At 41.6% G+C, this 15,697-nt stretch overlaps 1 protein-coding gene across 1 annotated transcript in view; it reads right to left on the reverse strand.

Annotated features, from left to right (window-relative positions):
• Positions 1 to 395: 395 nt before the first annotated feature.
• CASP10 (caspase 10) overlaps positions 396 to 15,697 on the reverse strand; it is a 28,234-nt gene continuing 12,932 nt past the window's right edge. Inside the window, 7 exon segments of the mRNA XM_010991974.3 lie at positions 396 to 4,343; positions 4,345 to 4,456; positions 5,692 to 6,184; positions 7,026 to 7,134; positions 7,713 to 7,789; positions 9,405 to 9,441; positions 14,678 to 14,787. Of these exon segments, the coding sequence (XP_010990276.1) occupies positions 4,281 to 4,343; positions 4,345 to 4,456; positions 5,692 to 6,184; positions 7,026 to 7,134; positions 7,713 to 7,789; positions 9,405 to 9,441; positions 14,678 to 14,787 (1,001 nt within the window). The 3' untranslated portion in view covers positions 396 to 4,280.

Genomic DNA, 15,697 nt, shown 5'->3' on the forward strand with positions numbered 1-15,697 from the left:
TGACATTGGAAAGATGGCAGATAAGGTCAATGGACTGACTAGAGGCCTTAATGGCACTGAAGAGGGCTGGAGGGAGGGTCCTAGAGGGAATGTGATGGAATGGTAGGAGGTGGCTGTCAGAGAGATTTGGGCAGAGGTACGGATATCGGTAATGACAAAGTTGACTGAATTTGTGATTGAGGGACATGGAGGTTAGGCTCGTTTAAAGGGTGGGGAAGATCAGGGACAAATACAGAATGAAATCATGGGGAAGTGTACGCCAAAATGGAAACATAAATGAGTTAACTCTTCTTCTTTGTGTGTTCTTGTATTTCCCAAATATTTCACAATGTGCATATATCACCATGTAAGGAGAAAATAAGTTATTAAGTAAAATCAAAGATATTACTCAAAAGTAAAAAGGAAAAATGTCTCTATTTATTGGTAATGCAATTACTACTATTTACAAGTGCTCAGTCCACAAAGCTCATAAAGTTATTCCTGTTCTAGAATTGTACCAGTATTTCTAGGCATCTCACAGAATCATTCAAAATAAGACCAAATGAGATGTGAGTTTCACAGTGTATGTACTCTGTGTCAAGAATAACCTATTTTAAAATGCACATATATTTGTATTTGTTGCATTTGCACTAAGAAACCCTGGAATTATCTATGGAATGAGGAGGAGAGAGGACTGGGCATACAGTGGACAGAAATGGGGCCAAGACTTTTCTTGAACACCCTTCCAATACACCCTAACAATGTAAAGATAAACCCTATTCAAAAATAAATTTAAAAAGTAAAATTTAATACAATTTAGCATTTTAAATAGAAAAACTCTCTTTTAAAATTTTATATGTGCAAAATTTACATTAAGGAACAGTTGTTTGTATTGACAAATGGCTCTTTCTTTTAAACAGGAAATTCCCTTCAGTGCTTTTTTTAAGAGATCTACTTTCAGAATGCAGTTTCTGTTTAAAGATACAAATGTGTCTCTATATTCTTACCACAACCTTAAGAGCAAACTGTAGACTTTTGACAAGACCCAGACCCTACTAGAAAAAAAAGAAGTTAAAAAAAAAAACCAAAAATGCTTGTCACGTGCAGCATGTATCTCACCAGGAGACCGTTACACTGGTTTGGTGTGGCTCGAGTTGAGAATGAGAACCAGTGGTTTAAGGACATTCTAAGGGGATCAGTTCAAGTCCAGCAGAGAAAAAATGAAAGCCGTCCACAAGTGAAACCAGGTGGCAGGATTGCAAATCCTCCACTCGGAAGGCTGGACCTCGGGGTCTCCCGAATCCGCAACTCGGCGTATGGTATGAGTTCCCTTTGCTGGAAGAGTTAAGCGGAGGGGAGGGATGGCGGAGCAGGAGTCTGTCATGGGGTAAGAGGATGGATGGGAGAAAGATTTCCAACAGATTAACCACTGGCACCTGACAGTAAATCTGGGGACCCCAGCCAGGGACCCTAATCCATGCTACATTAAAAAATGCAGTGTAAGGTTCATTGCTTTCTATGGGTGCCAGGATGTGAGCACAGAAGTTACGTGGCAGTGCTTAAATATGAAGTTGCTTATGTGTTTAAATTACCTGAGCACTGGCGGGATATAATGTATTGCTAAGGGAAATGCCACGATATCAAACCGGCCACCCACCATGGTGAATCCCTGAAGCAGAGCCCAGTAGGATGCTGTAGTGACTAGAACTGACAATGTTACACACCGGCAGTATTGTTATTAAATAACTAACACTTGCGTAATGCTCTATCAAGAGTTTTCATGTCCTTTATCTTATTTGGTAGAAGCCAAACTTCTGAGAGAGAAAGAAGGGAAAAGAAAGAATTAACTACAGCTCTTGTAGGTTGAGCAAAACTAGGCAAACTATACAGAAACTTACTCAGTTTGCCCGTTTTCATCATAAATATCCAGGTAGGTAGACAATGGTTGTCGCCACTACCAAGTAGCTGTGACCAAATCACCTGCTGTTGTCTCTGGACTCTAAATTCACACACACACACACACACACACACATACGTACAGACAAGAGACAAGTGTGTACATGCTCCATTTAGAAAAAATGAGCGAAGAATGACCACGCTCCTGGCGTCTGTACAGACGATTCACAGACATAGATCTCTAGTGACTTCTCAAGTGTTTGCTAGGGGCCTCTGAAAAGAAAGTTCATAGAAAGTTTCCTGATTCTGGAGTTTAGCTTTGCACAAGCACTAAGGTCCAGTGGAACAGAAATATAAAGTAGACCAGAGGCGAGGGACCAGAGGCCGAGCACAAGCCCCACAGGTTTCTGGGGCAGGACAGTCCATCATCAGCGGTGCCTTGTCCAGCTGGACTCAGAGCCCAGAGCTAGTCTTGTTCCTCACTCAGAGAATGTCGGTGGGTGTTGCTAGTGTTGATTTGAGGCTAAAAGTCAGCTGGAATTAGGGGCAAAGGAATACGAGCTCTGCCGTTTCCACTGAGGTTACTACCAGAAGACTTGCCACCCAAAGGCCTTACACGCATTGCATCACAATTAGATTTCAACCTTAATCCTCCCAACAGATAATACTTTTCCTCTTCATAGATAAGGCTTAAAAAACTAGCTTGATATAGTGTCTCAGAGCAAGGGAGTCACAGCGTACAACAGAAAACCAAGGCTTCTCTCTCCAGATCCTTTGCTCTTTCCTTTGTATCAGACCATCCATCACTTGCAAAGGACTATCAAATGTCCAAAAGCTGTGTATATCCAACTGGACAAAGACAGTAACCACCAAGCTATTTGTTAGCTTTGACACGTATGAACAATGGTTTTGGAAAATCATCTTTACATATATATTAGTTTCCTTGGTCAACTTACATTCAAATCCACATAATTACTTGCTACATTGTAACAAGGTTCTTATGAATATTTCTCACTGCAAATTTGCCAGGCATTAATGTGACCTCCACAGAAATAATTCTCAAATCAAGCACCACTGAGTTATTTTTCTTCATTCTCTGACATCTTTCATGAGCAACCTGCATAACCAGGAAACATTAGTAAAGTCCTGTTATGACCCATGACATTCTAGTTCATTTAAGTTGGAAATAAAATCCTGTAAACAGTAACTGGCTGGAGGCTGTAGCAAATCAGTCTGTCTCCTTGGGCTTCAGCTTCTTCGTGTGTAAATGAAGTCCTTACCCACAGGACTTTCAGTCTCCCTCCTTCCAGGAATTAACATTTAATTCCTTCTAAGAATTCATAATCCCTCTTGAAACTTAAGCAAAAAGTTTAGTACACAAAAGTGTTCAAAACCTTAATTTTAAAAATATCAAGGCTTCCATACAGAACCACCCCCTCCACAAGACTCAGCCAGACACTCCTCTGGCTAAAGAGAGAGCAACAAGCCCTGTGAACAACTCAGTCCCTGAGGCAGCCTCTCTCCCCATCACTTTGGTCCAGAGGAGCAGAGTGTGTTAGAGACAAGGTGGGGGCTATTGACTACAGTCAGCTGCCAACCCTGAGGATTCTGGCCGAGAGAGATGATGTGCTGCAGATTTAGTCCTGATTCAAGCCTCAGCTGAAGCCAGTCTTCCTGTTCGTGTGTTTTCAGGTGAAAGAGGCAATCAGTTTTCTTCTTTGCTTTCGTTGGTTCGAGGTAGGTGTTCCGTCATCAGCATTTGAAAAGTTCTGACCAACGTGGAATTTAACACAAGGTTGTAGAGTTTCTGCTCCCAGAGTAGCTGAATGTGTCTCTCTTCACACGGAGTTGTCATCTTCCTAGAGCCAACCCTCTTCCCAGCCCAAGAGAAACAGCTCCTGCAGGAATGCCTTCCTTACACTGAAGCAAGACATGGGTGCAGCATAGACCAAATTTGGGGGGAGAGCAGAGAGGGGGTCAGCAAACCATGACCTCATCATCACCCAGTGTCCAAAACAAGGCCATGCAGAGGGGATACAGAAGTATAACAAGGGGGAATCTAGGCTCAGTCAAGGCCACGAATAGTGGTTCTGAGACAAAAGGAACCTTAAAATATACCAGGTCCCACCTTTTACTTCACAGATGCACAAACCAAGGCTGATTGCTTTTTTCTCAGGGTGCACAACTAAATTCAAGACAACAATCCAAGTCTTCAATAAGAAAAATTTTTTCTAACAGTTAGACTTATCAAAAAGGGGGAAAAAAAAAAACCCCAGAATTTGTTGCGTCAGAACTTAGGGCATTTCCTATTACTAGAATGACAGGCGGAGGCCAGCTCACCATCTGTCACTGGTTTCTATGAGGGGTGGGAGGTTGGAAATGATGGTCAAAGGGTCTTTTCACATCTACAAGTTGATCAGAATTCCACTATAATAAAAGTTCTTCCTGTGGGACGGGGAATATGACTTTCTTACGTAGTGTGAAAGCAGGCTGAGGCATCTGTTTTTTTTTTCCGCGTTTGTCCACTTGTCGACTCACATCATCGTTGACAGCGGTGAGAATGGATAAGATATCTTCCTGTCTGCAGGCAAAGAAGAAAAAATACTTTCAACTGGGAGACAGAAATCACGTACCAGGTCTTAGAAAAAAGACCCTAAAACATATGGCTTCTTACCAGTCTAACATGCCAAGATTCTAACTCAAATCTTGCCAAATACAAAAAAATATTTTTTTTTGAAATTGAAAATGAAATGCCAAATAATATAAAATTTTTCAATTCTATATTCAGTATTTAAGGATATTATAATAATCACACCTTATATTTTAATGTACTTCATCCACAAAGGCATTTTGCATCTGATTATTTTTCCATGTTCTTCCTTCAAGCTGGTGGATGGATAGATAGATAGATAGATAGGTAGATAGAGATACAATAGATAGAAGACGATAGAAATAGAGAGAGAGACCACTATTAGTAATGCCCTCTATTTTGGTTTGGGGAGGGATATGAAGATAAACATGACACAACTCCTGAACTTAAACCCTTAGAATGCAGACATGAAACGTAACAAGGTTGGCATATGGATAAACTCCACAATACAAGGCAGAATGCAACCAACACCATATGAAAAGAAGGTCAAGTTTCCACTGCAAGTTACAAGGAGAAAGACAGCATGTCTGGCTGCGAGGACACGAGAAGGCTCCAAAGAGGAGGTAGCATTTGAGCCAGGGGTTGTGGGATGTGTACCATTTACTAGAATGTTCCAAGAGTGGGCAAAACATTATCACTGGAAGTAAAGCATAGGGTCTGGAGACAGAACTCAAGTTTGAATTATGCTTTCACCACTCACTGATTATGTGGGCCCGGGCAGGTTACTTACTTCACTATGCCTGTTTTCTCAGCTCTCAAATGGTATCGGTTTGAAGGGCTGCCATAATAACTAGATGAGGGAATTTATGTAAAGCACTTAGAACACTGGCCCCCATATTCCACTGACCACCACTTGTCATCTCGACACCTCCCCTGATGCTCCAAATATGGGTGAGGTGCTGGTTCTATACATTCCCGTAACACCTGTGCTTTACAATGTATATTTACCACTGGGGATGATCTTCCTCGTCAACTTGTCTATCCCTCTAGAGTGTGAGCAGCTTGAGGGCAGGCACTGTATCTTTTTTTATTCTGTATCTTCCTTGCTGGTGCTCAATACAGGTTTGTTGGATGGATGGATGGATAGATGCATGCATGGATGGATGCATGGGTGGGTGGATAGATGGAGGAACAGGTAGGTGGATGGAACAACTCAAAACTCTCACCTTGGGACCAACTCCTTCAGATGATTATACAGAGATTGGATGTACCAGCTACCTTCCTCTACATGCCGAAAAGATACATAGCCGGGGACAGTGGCCAGGCCAAGAAGGAAATCCGCCTCAACAGGAATGCTGTCCTGGAGGGAACGGGTCACGTGCTCAGGATTTATAGCATCTGCCTCAATGGATACGGAGGGTTGTATCTCTTCACCTTGACAGGCTTGGATGAAAAAGAGTTTGGGTTTGTGAGCCAGGCCGGGGCACTGCTGGGCTGTGAAGTAAGACATGATCTCCCGAATGGGAATGAGGTCCCCATCAGAAGAGTAGACAGCTCCAAATTTCCCGTGGGTCAGAACACAGAACACAAAGCAGTCTCCATCAGCATGGCCTGGATGACTCTTATATTCCCGCAGAACCTCCTCTAGGCGACTTTTAGTCACGTTAACATACACTTGTACGCTGAACCCGAGCCACTGAAACACGCGCTCCAGACACTCTTAAAAAAAAGGAGAGAAAGAGGAAATAGTGAAATGATGAGAAACAAAATAAAACAAAGGGGTGAAACAATGTTAATTTTATAAAAATTGCATAGCAAATAGCCTGACGCTTTGGGTTTCTTTTTTTTAACTTCCATAGCAGTAAACTTTTACAGTTAACCTGCCTTTTCATGGACCCACAGCGCTATCACAATGATCCCAAGAGTCAGCAGAGGCCAGAGTTTGATCCTGTCTCACAGACGAGGCAGCTGAGGCCCCGGGCCTCTCCCACAGACCTGGTTAGAGGTGGAGGCAGAACTCAAACCCAGGTTTTCTCACACTAACCCAGGTGCTCTCTCTCAAACCATAAATGGTCAGGGATGCTTGTCACTCTTTAAGCAGGTTGGTGACACCCAAGTGCTCTGGTCTGAATGTTTGTGTCCCCCATAAAATTCATATGTTGAACCTTAACCTCCAAAGTGAGGATATTAGGAAGTGAGCCTTTGGGAGGTGCTGAGGTCATGAGGGTGGAGCCCAGAAAGAGACCTCATGTGGCTCTCTGGCCCTGCCACCGAGCGAGGTTACAGAGAGAAGACAGCCATCTAGGGAGCAGGCTCTCACCAGACACCAAAATGCCAGAGCCTTGATTTTGGACTTTCCAGCCTCCAGAACTGTGAGAAAGAAATGTTTCTTGTTTATGAGCCATCTAGTTTATGGTATTAGAAACCATCAGATGGACTAAGACATTATGATATCCTTGTATTTACATGGAAGAGAAAAACTACAGAAAGAAAATGTGAAGATAAAAAAATGATTTTAAGACCCCTAACTTGCATTTCATACACTTGCAGACTTTCCTACCAGCATCTTTATTGGTCCCTGGTCTTTCTGACAGTGAGGTGAAGCTGTGGTTGTTGACAACAACACAGTGCCCTCTGTGTCTCCGATCCATCCTGTACACAGCAGTCTCCTTGAAAGAAGAGATAGGAAACGTTTACTAGGGGATCCTCATTTTAAGGACTTAATGTTTCTAACCAACCACTCCATTTTTCCATATCAAAGACAAAGAGTTCTCAAGACCCTGGTTTGGAAGTAACTGATTAATTCTAAGGTGGAATGCCACGTCCTCATTAAAATTCAGACTTCACCTGGTCTGATTGCAGAATGTCAATTCTCAGTGTTAAATAACAGAATATATATTTGTAACTTTGGCAAATCCAGGATTTATGTAAAGCATCTTCCTTTTTATAATCAGCAAAGTGAAGAAAGCATAGGTAAGGTTCTAAGAAGACAACAAAAATGTCAAATGGTAATTTTTGGATTACCAATTATTCTGGAAATAATTCAAAGGGTGTGACTGAAAGGGTGATAACATTACCTCCACAGCCAAAAATCAGGACACCTTCTGATTATTACAGAAAAAGATGAAAAGGACAGAGATAATCACAGACAGAGGAAGAAGAACCAAGAAAGAAACAAAAATCGGAGCCCACAAAGTCCTTAATGGCTGGACCCTAGCCGGAGAAGACCTGAAGGAACAGTCCAAACCTTTGTGTTGGTTTCAGATGTTACAGTGTCAACAGATGCTCCTGACATCTCCATGGAGACCGGGGTTGCTCTGTCACCTAGAAAGACAAGTATTCAGACTCTTCACATATCTTTCCCCAAACACTTAGATTACAGATTTCCTTACAGAGGCTAGTTTGGAATCACCTCAAGCATTCCTGGTAAAAAGCTTGATTGGGTTGAGTCAGTATTTATGTCACTGGCTAGAGAGAGGCTGGGCAGACACCAAATAGAAAGGGGGAAAAAAAAGACCCAGCAACCCAATCTGGGCAGAGCAAAAATCACCATAGCCCTGGGATGCACTTAGTCATGCCTTTGGCACTGGCTGAGGACTGTACTGCTTTGAAGGGTGCCTGCAAACTCCCTGGTTCCTCTGGATGAGAATCCCTTGTAGAGAGGAAGCCAAAGTTGAGTTGTCAGATGACATTAACGGGAAAATGTAACTTGAAGCCTTTCTGCTCCCATGCATGCCTGGCAGGTTTTCAGTAGAATTCAGGAAGCTCTGCCCTCATCTCACAGTTAAGGGTCAGTCCTGGGTGTTCAGCTCAGACTGACAAGTCTGGATCCCCAGATCAGAGAACCTACTAAAAGGGATCCCCACTGCAGTCCTATGCACCTGTAAATTCCTCTTTACCGTGGGAGAATGTAACCCTTCAGGGAAGCCAGGTCTATACTTTGAAACCACAGAATTTCCTTCAAAGCTAAAGGAAACATGCTTAGTTTTCAGAGAAGTGAAACCACTGTCTGAGCTCTTGTAGCTACACAGAGGTCGAGCCAGGACTTCAGAGGGTATGTCCTGGGTTCAAATCCGAGCTCCATTCCATTCTAGCTGCATGACCTTCAGCAAAGGACTAGACCTCTTGGGTCCCAGTTTCCTCATCACTAAATGAGAATATGGTGTTCCCTATCTCCAGGTGACTGGAAGATTAGAAGAGATTAAGTCCTACAAAGCTCTTGGAACGGTGCCTTGCACGTGACAAGAGCTCAGGGGTGGTAACTCTTGTCGGCAACCTATCATGCAACCTCCCCATCAGAAAGACAAAGATGCCTAGGAAAGTGGGGGTTGTTGGATTCTGAAGTTTAAATTTCCAGGAAAAAAAAAAAAAAAGAGGAATGGACACATCACAGAGAGAACACCAAAAACCTGCTTGTTTGTAAGCAGTTTAGCCCAGTTGACAGATTCTGAAATATTTTTCAAGGTCATGGTTTCTGGGCAAGAATTCAGAGGATTAAACACACTGTTGCCAAGTCTCTGCCCACCTCTCTCCCTCTGAAAAATACAATCAGTATCTGGAATCACACTGCTCCACAAAAGAAGACATTCCCTCAGACTCAACATTCTGCTCCGTCGCTGCTGGCCTGAGTGCTTCTGCACGCCAAGGGTTCCTTCCCTCCCGCAGAGGGTGACTTCATTCTGAGGGTGGAGGGAGAACAGCTCTGTTCCCCAGACTCTGCTGTGTGGCTCTGCTAGGCTTTAGGAGTAGAAACCACCCTCTCTTCATCCCCACCATGGCCTGGTATAATCCAGGCGTTCAGTGGCTTGCTGAATTAGAACGGAATTCTCCACTAATTTGTAAACCTTCTCCCAAGTCACCCCAAATTGCTTGGCGTATATCAAATATCTATTCCTACTGTACTGATCCAACTTAACAAAAGTGTATTAGAAACACTTACGGTTACTCCCTGCATGCTCATCTTGCCAGGACCCCTCCTGTTGGGGAGAGAGGAAATTGATGACTTGCAGGAAATTCACACAGTTAGGATGAGGGCTGAAAGTCTAGGCTTGATGCAGAGAAGAAGTTACCTGGTCCCCAGCCATAGAAAAGGTTACTGGCAACTGACAAGGAAAGAATCGGCTCCCTCCTTCCAAACGGGAAAGTTCACAAAGACACAGCGGCAAAAATATATCATGCATGTACAAAGATATTTGGTCATTGCAGCATTATTTGGAGTAGCTGAGGACTAGAAATAACCCTAATGTTGGCCGACAGAGAGTGGTCAGAATAATAATGGCTCATCACACAGTGCGGCAGAAGACAAAAAGCCATCTCTACACACTTTCCCAGGAGACACTGCGACATGAAGGAAGTAAGGAGAAGAATAGTATCTATACATGAATATAATAAAAGAGAGATATGGGTGGATTTTTTTCAATAGGATAAATCAAAAAACAAGTAAAAATGGTAGTCTATGGGGGAGGAGAAGCAGGGTAGGGATGCGATGCAGGCATCTCTGAGGGGACTCCATAGTTTCTACTGTTAGTTTTATAAAATTAAATACAAAATTGAAACATGGTCTAGGGCCCTTGTTTTCTGCATCTTCTCCCCATCCACCTTACTCCCATGGCCCCCAGCCCTTAGCCACAGCCGAAGACCCCAAAGGGGCTGTGACAAAGGTGTTCTGGGAAGGGGCTGATGCTGGCTGTGTGATGGGCTGCACCAGGACACCTGTCGGAGGTGACGGGCATGTCACTGGGGACGCCGCCCCACAGGAGCCCACTAGGCTTCTGGCTGCGGGAGGGTGAGTTCTCTTGGAGAGGGACAGAGCTGCACTGCCTCGCCCCCAGGCTGCCTGTGAGAAACGGAGTTGCTGCTAAGGGATGTGGTTCAGCCTGAATCTCTGAGGTGCTGCTGTCCCCGGCTCGGCGCTCAGAGAACAAATGCAAAGAAATTTCGTTTCACTTCCCAAAAGGACTCCTGCTTTTCTTTTCACAAGACGCATTTCCCCTTCTTCAGAATCTTAGAGTCCTTCCCAATGGCATTCAAGGGCTAGACAGGCTGTTTTCTGGGTTTGTCCAGTTGGTTTTGAAAGCAGCTGAGTGCATTTTCTGGGATTAAGGGCATCACAGCTACCACAGTGGGTTCAGCCCAGCAACTCCTGGCCCCAGGTTTCCTTGATTTGTCTCCACCTTTGTGCCGATAAAATCAGCCAGAAACGGGACCAGGAATAAGCTTTAGGGTCTGTCCTGCTCTCTTTGAGAATATTGCAGACCCCATTGACTCTTCCTAAGTATCTGCGTCAGAGGAATGAATGAATGAACGGCCCACTGCCTGGTCACACTTAGTCTTCTTTCCAGAGGGGTCCAGTAAGGCCTTAAAAAGGAGCTGTTATGTCTCCTCAAAGGAAAGGCATGCCTCTCTTTAAGAAAACGTTAGGCCACACTCAAAAATATTAATTTGATTTTTAAACAAATTAGGGGAGTTGCTTGAAATACAGTTTTGAAAGAAGAAAATTTCATTTATTAAGGTATGGGGAAGTCAATCTGGCTTATATATGAATTAACTTGAATTTTATAATAACTAGAACAGCCTGTTTGTGGTCTATCAAACACACATCATTTATCTAATTTAATTATTAAAGAAAAGGATGCATTGGCCAGAAGTAAAGAATGTCCATGGTTAGTAATTAAGATTAAATGCCTCCTTTCCTGGGGCACCAATGCTGATACTTCTTCCATGATAAAACTCCCTTCCCAGGTCCCAAGTCCACACTGACTCACTGTGTACATGCTGGTCTATTTTTTGTTGGTTTTTGTTTGTTTTTGAAACCTTGAAGGAAAGTATCCCTGACTTGTTTGATATTCGTTACTCTGACAAGCCATAAAACTGTGCTGAAAACCATGCTTCTCCAGAGCAGTTCCTCAGAGTTATCTGAGAGGCCGTCTTCCAGGCTATCGTCATCAGTTTGGCTCAAATAAAACTCTTTTCTGTTCCTATTATAGATTGTTTATTGATTATTTCTGTCGACAGTTTCTTCTCATTAAATGCAATTGTTGGCCATGCTCTTCTTATGTAAAAAGACCTTTCAGGTACATATGAAGCATGAGATAATTTACCAAGTTTTAGTCTATCTGTCACATCATGGACAGAGGCAGGGTTGCCTAGATAACTTTTAAGACACCTCCCAAACCTGAGGGATGTTGAGAACGTATGTAACGTGAGGTGATGTCCCCCAAAGCCTCCTGCACTCCCAGCACCACCACTGCTAGTGCCCGACTCATCCAACAGCAGCAAAGCAGCAGCACTTCCGAGATAAGGCTGAGCCACACCCCTTAGAAACTATTCAGTTTCCAGTAGGCATAGGGGGAAGTCGTGTGTGTGTGTGTTTCCACTTGCAAGTCAGTCTCTGAGCACAAAACTAGGTAAAAAAGTGGATGAGGGGAGAAATTACATTTAGTGGGCAAAATAACTTTTGGGGGAGGAAGGAGGGCTCTTGCTTGCTGTAGGATCCTGAGTGCTGACATAACTGTGGAGAGAATACTGGAGTGTGAAAATCATTGCTTTTCAGCCAATACAGTAAATACTGAACCACACAAGAATCATCAATGGATGCTCAATCTAGGGAGACACTTCTGATGTGGGGTGGGATAATTTCATGGTCTTAAAATGTCTTCCTACCAGCTGATTATTAGTTCCAAGGGAAAAAATAGTCACTGTATAAAATTAACTATCTAGTGAAGAAATAAGACATCTGGACCAAATAGTCAAAATTAAAATCATGACTGGAGGGCTGATGAACACCACGTGCCTCCAGATGGAACTCCCTGAGAAAGACACAGTATCGTCGATGTAATATTCTGGCCAGAATATACAGCTTGAGTCTAATCGTGAAGTAATACCACATGCAAAAAAATGAGGAAAATTCTATTTTTTTATAGAAGGTGGAGGGGTGTGACTGTATTCTTCAAAAGTGTCAATGTCACAAAAGAGAAAGAAAAGTTGTAGAAATGAAAAAATTCAAAGAGACTAAAGAGACATGACCACTAAATACAGTATATGATCCTAGATTGAATTACGCACCAGGGGCCAAAAAGCTGTAAAAGATATTATTGGCTCAATAGATAAAATTGAAATATGGACCACTGACTTGATGAAACTATTGTATTAACTTAACTTTGCTGCCTTGATAACTGTACTATCATTCTGAAAAAGAATACCCTTATTATTAGGAAATATACACTGAAGTATTTAGGGGTAAAGAGCCATGATGTATGCAAGTTACTCTTTAAAAGTTCAGGAAAAAAAAACTGGGGGGGAGAGAAATAGCTCAGTGGTAGAATACATGCTTAGCATGCCTGAGGTCCTGGGTTCAATCCCCATTACCTCTGTTAAAATAAAGAAAGAGAGAAAGAAATGGGAGTGTAACTGTTTTTAAAAAAAAAGTTCAGGAAAAAAAAAAAAAGATAAAGATAGAGAGAGCACACAGATGATAAAACAAATGGGGTAAAAGTCAACAACAGGGAAGAGAATCTGGGGAAACAGTGCTCTCATTTTTTCAACTTTTCTGTAAGGTTGAACATATTTCCAAATTTAAAAATTAAAAAATTATAATTGTAAAAGTATGGCACCGTGAAAGGAGTAAATAAGCCATCAAAGAAATTTTAAGAATAAAAAGTAAAACTTTAACCCAATTAAAAAATGGAGAAAAGACTTGAATAGACATTTCCTCAAAGAAGATACACAGATGGCCAGCAAGCACATGAAAAAATGCTCAACATAACTAATCATTAGAGAAATGCAAATCAAAACTACAGTGAAACTCACACCCATTAGGTTGGCTACTATCAAAAACCAAGAAAATAACAAGCATTGGCAAGGATGTGGAGAAACTGGAACCCTCGTGCTTTGTTTGTGAAAATGCCAAATGATGCAGCTGCTACGGAAAACAGTACAGTAGTTCTTCAAAAAGAGAAGTATAAAATGATCATATGATCCAGCAACCCCACTTCTAGGTATATACCCAAAAGAACTGAAAGCAGAGTCTCAAAGAGATATTTGTACACCCATGTTCATAGCAGTATTATTCACACTAGCCAAACAGTAGAAGGACTCCAAGTGTCCATCCATGGATCAATGGATAAACAAGATGTGGTATATACACACAATGGAATATTACTGAGCCTTAAAAATGAAGAAAATTCTGACATGGATGAACCTTGAGGACATTATACTAAGTGAAATAAGCCAGTCCAAAAAGACAAATACTATATGATTCCATTCATATGGGGTACCCAGCATAGTCACATTCATAGAGACAGGGAGTAGAACTGTGTTTGCCAGGGGCTGGTGGGAGGGAGAATGAGGAGTTAGTGTTTAATGGACACAGAGTTTCAGTTTTGCAATATGAAAAGATTTCTGGTTATACAGCAATGTAAATGCACTTAACAATGCTATATGCTTAAAAATGGTTAATATGGTACATTTCATGTTATTTGCATTTTACAGCAATTTTTTAAAAAAATTTTAATGGTTAAGATAGTAAATTTTAAGTTATGTGTGTTTTACCACAATTAAAAACCAAAACTGAAAGCAAAATATTCCAGGGCCAAACTAACCTCATTGATGCTGACAGATGTTGGCAAAATAGATCTGTGAAGTCAGCTGGGAAGAAACATAAATCTCAGGGAAGAATGTCATGTGTCTCCCAAGGGTCACGATCAAGTTGTGAGGAACAGAATGCAGATTCTCCCCGTGTGTCCTGCTCGACCCACCCTTCCATTGCTGAATACTACAGGACCAGTTTATGTCCTCTGGGGCCCAGTGCAAAATAAAAATGTGAGGCCCCTTGTTCATACATTATTAAGGATTTGAAAACAATGGCAGCTGAGCATTAAAGAAGCATGGGCTCTGTACAGGCTGTACACCCATGAAGCTAGCCCTGATCAAGTCCCATGGATAAGAACAGAACTGTTTCAATGCAAACCAGTGGTGTACTGGAGTCAGCTCAAACCAGCTAGTGAGAGCCAATCGTTAGCTTTTCAGTTAATGTCTGAAATCCAGTTAATGCCATGTTGGTAACTGGAAATCAGCCATGGTGGGAGTATTTACACCAAATGCTACAAATCAGGTCCTCAGGTTCTCTCTCTCTCTCTCTCTCCCCCTCACTTTTGCTGGCATTGGAGAGTAGGGCTGGTGGTTAAACACTTACCAACACACCAATGAACCTACCGATAAGCTTCCAAGTAATTGTTTAATGTCTGAGTGGGAAAATAGTTCCTCTTCTCCTTGATGCAATGGCTCAGTTCCCGTGGCTACCGGAGGTGTCACTACCTGGGACGCTGGGAATAGAATTGTATAGGGAAACAAAAATCACCTTCTGACTAGTAGCAATCTGAGATAACCCATCATCAAAAGAAGTTATTTTACAGGTACCTGCAAATTTGTAGTGGCATTTCTTAAAGAGGTCTACATATATACCCAGACAAAAATGTGAATTTATAAATTATTTTTATTTATCATTATATTTTCATTCCTTGTATTATTATATTTTATTCCTTATTATTTTTCTTATTTTTGTAATTTAATTAGTTCCTTAAAACGACCATATACTAAATACTATTTCAGAACTTATGGTGCTTAATGTGTCTTCTAATTGCTAAGTAAACATTACAAAAGCATTATCTCAAGAAATAAAACCAGAACTCAGACTGTAATAGCAAACAGAAAAAGAAAGAAGGAAGGAAGGAAAAGGAAAGAAAGGAAAAGAAAAATCATTAAAAGTGTTGATTAAATAAGGCGGAGGGTATAGCTCAGTGGTAGAGCACATACTTAGCATGCACGAGGTCCTGGGTTCAATCCCTAGTACCTCCACTGAAAAAAAAAGGCTTTTTTTTATTAAAAAATAAAGTTTAAAAAGTGTTGATTAAATAAATATATCATATATAAAATCTATTTCTATGGAACCATTAATAAGAATGAGCTATATCTGTATTATATACATGGGGAAATGCCAGATATAGTAAGTGGGAAAAAAAACAAGTTATGGAATATGATTAGCATGATCTTACTTCAATATGTATCATATGTATCTACCTATCTACACACACACACACACATTTATCTCTATATAGAAGAAAAGCTACACAAATGTACTCTAAACAGTGATTGTCTCTGGGGGATGGATCGGCAGTGGAAGCAAAAGAAGAGATTTTACTTCTACACTTTGTATTATTGCCATTATTTGAATTT

This window comes from Camelus dromedarius, chromosome 4, assembly GCF_036321535.1.
Source record: "Camelus dromedarius isolate mCamDro1 chromosome 4, mCamDro1.pat, whole genome shotgun sequence".
NCBI lineage: Eukaryota > Metazoa > Chordata > Mammalia > Artiodactyla > Camelidae > Camelus > Camelus dromedarius.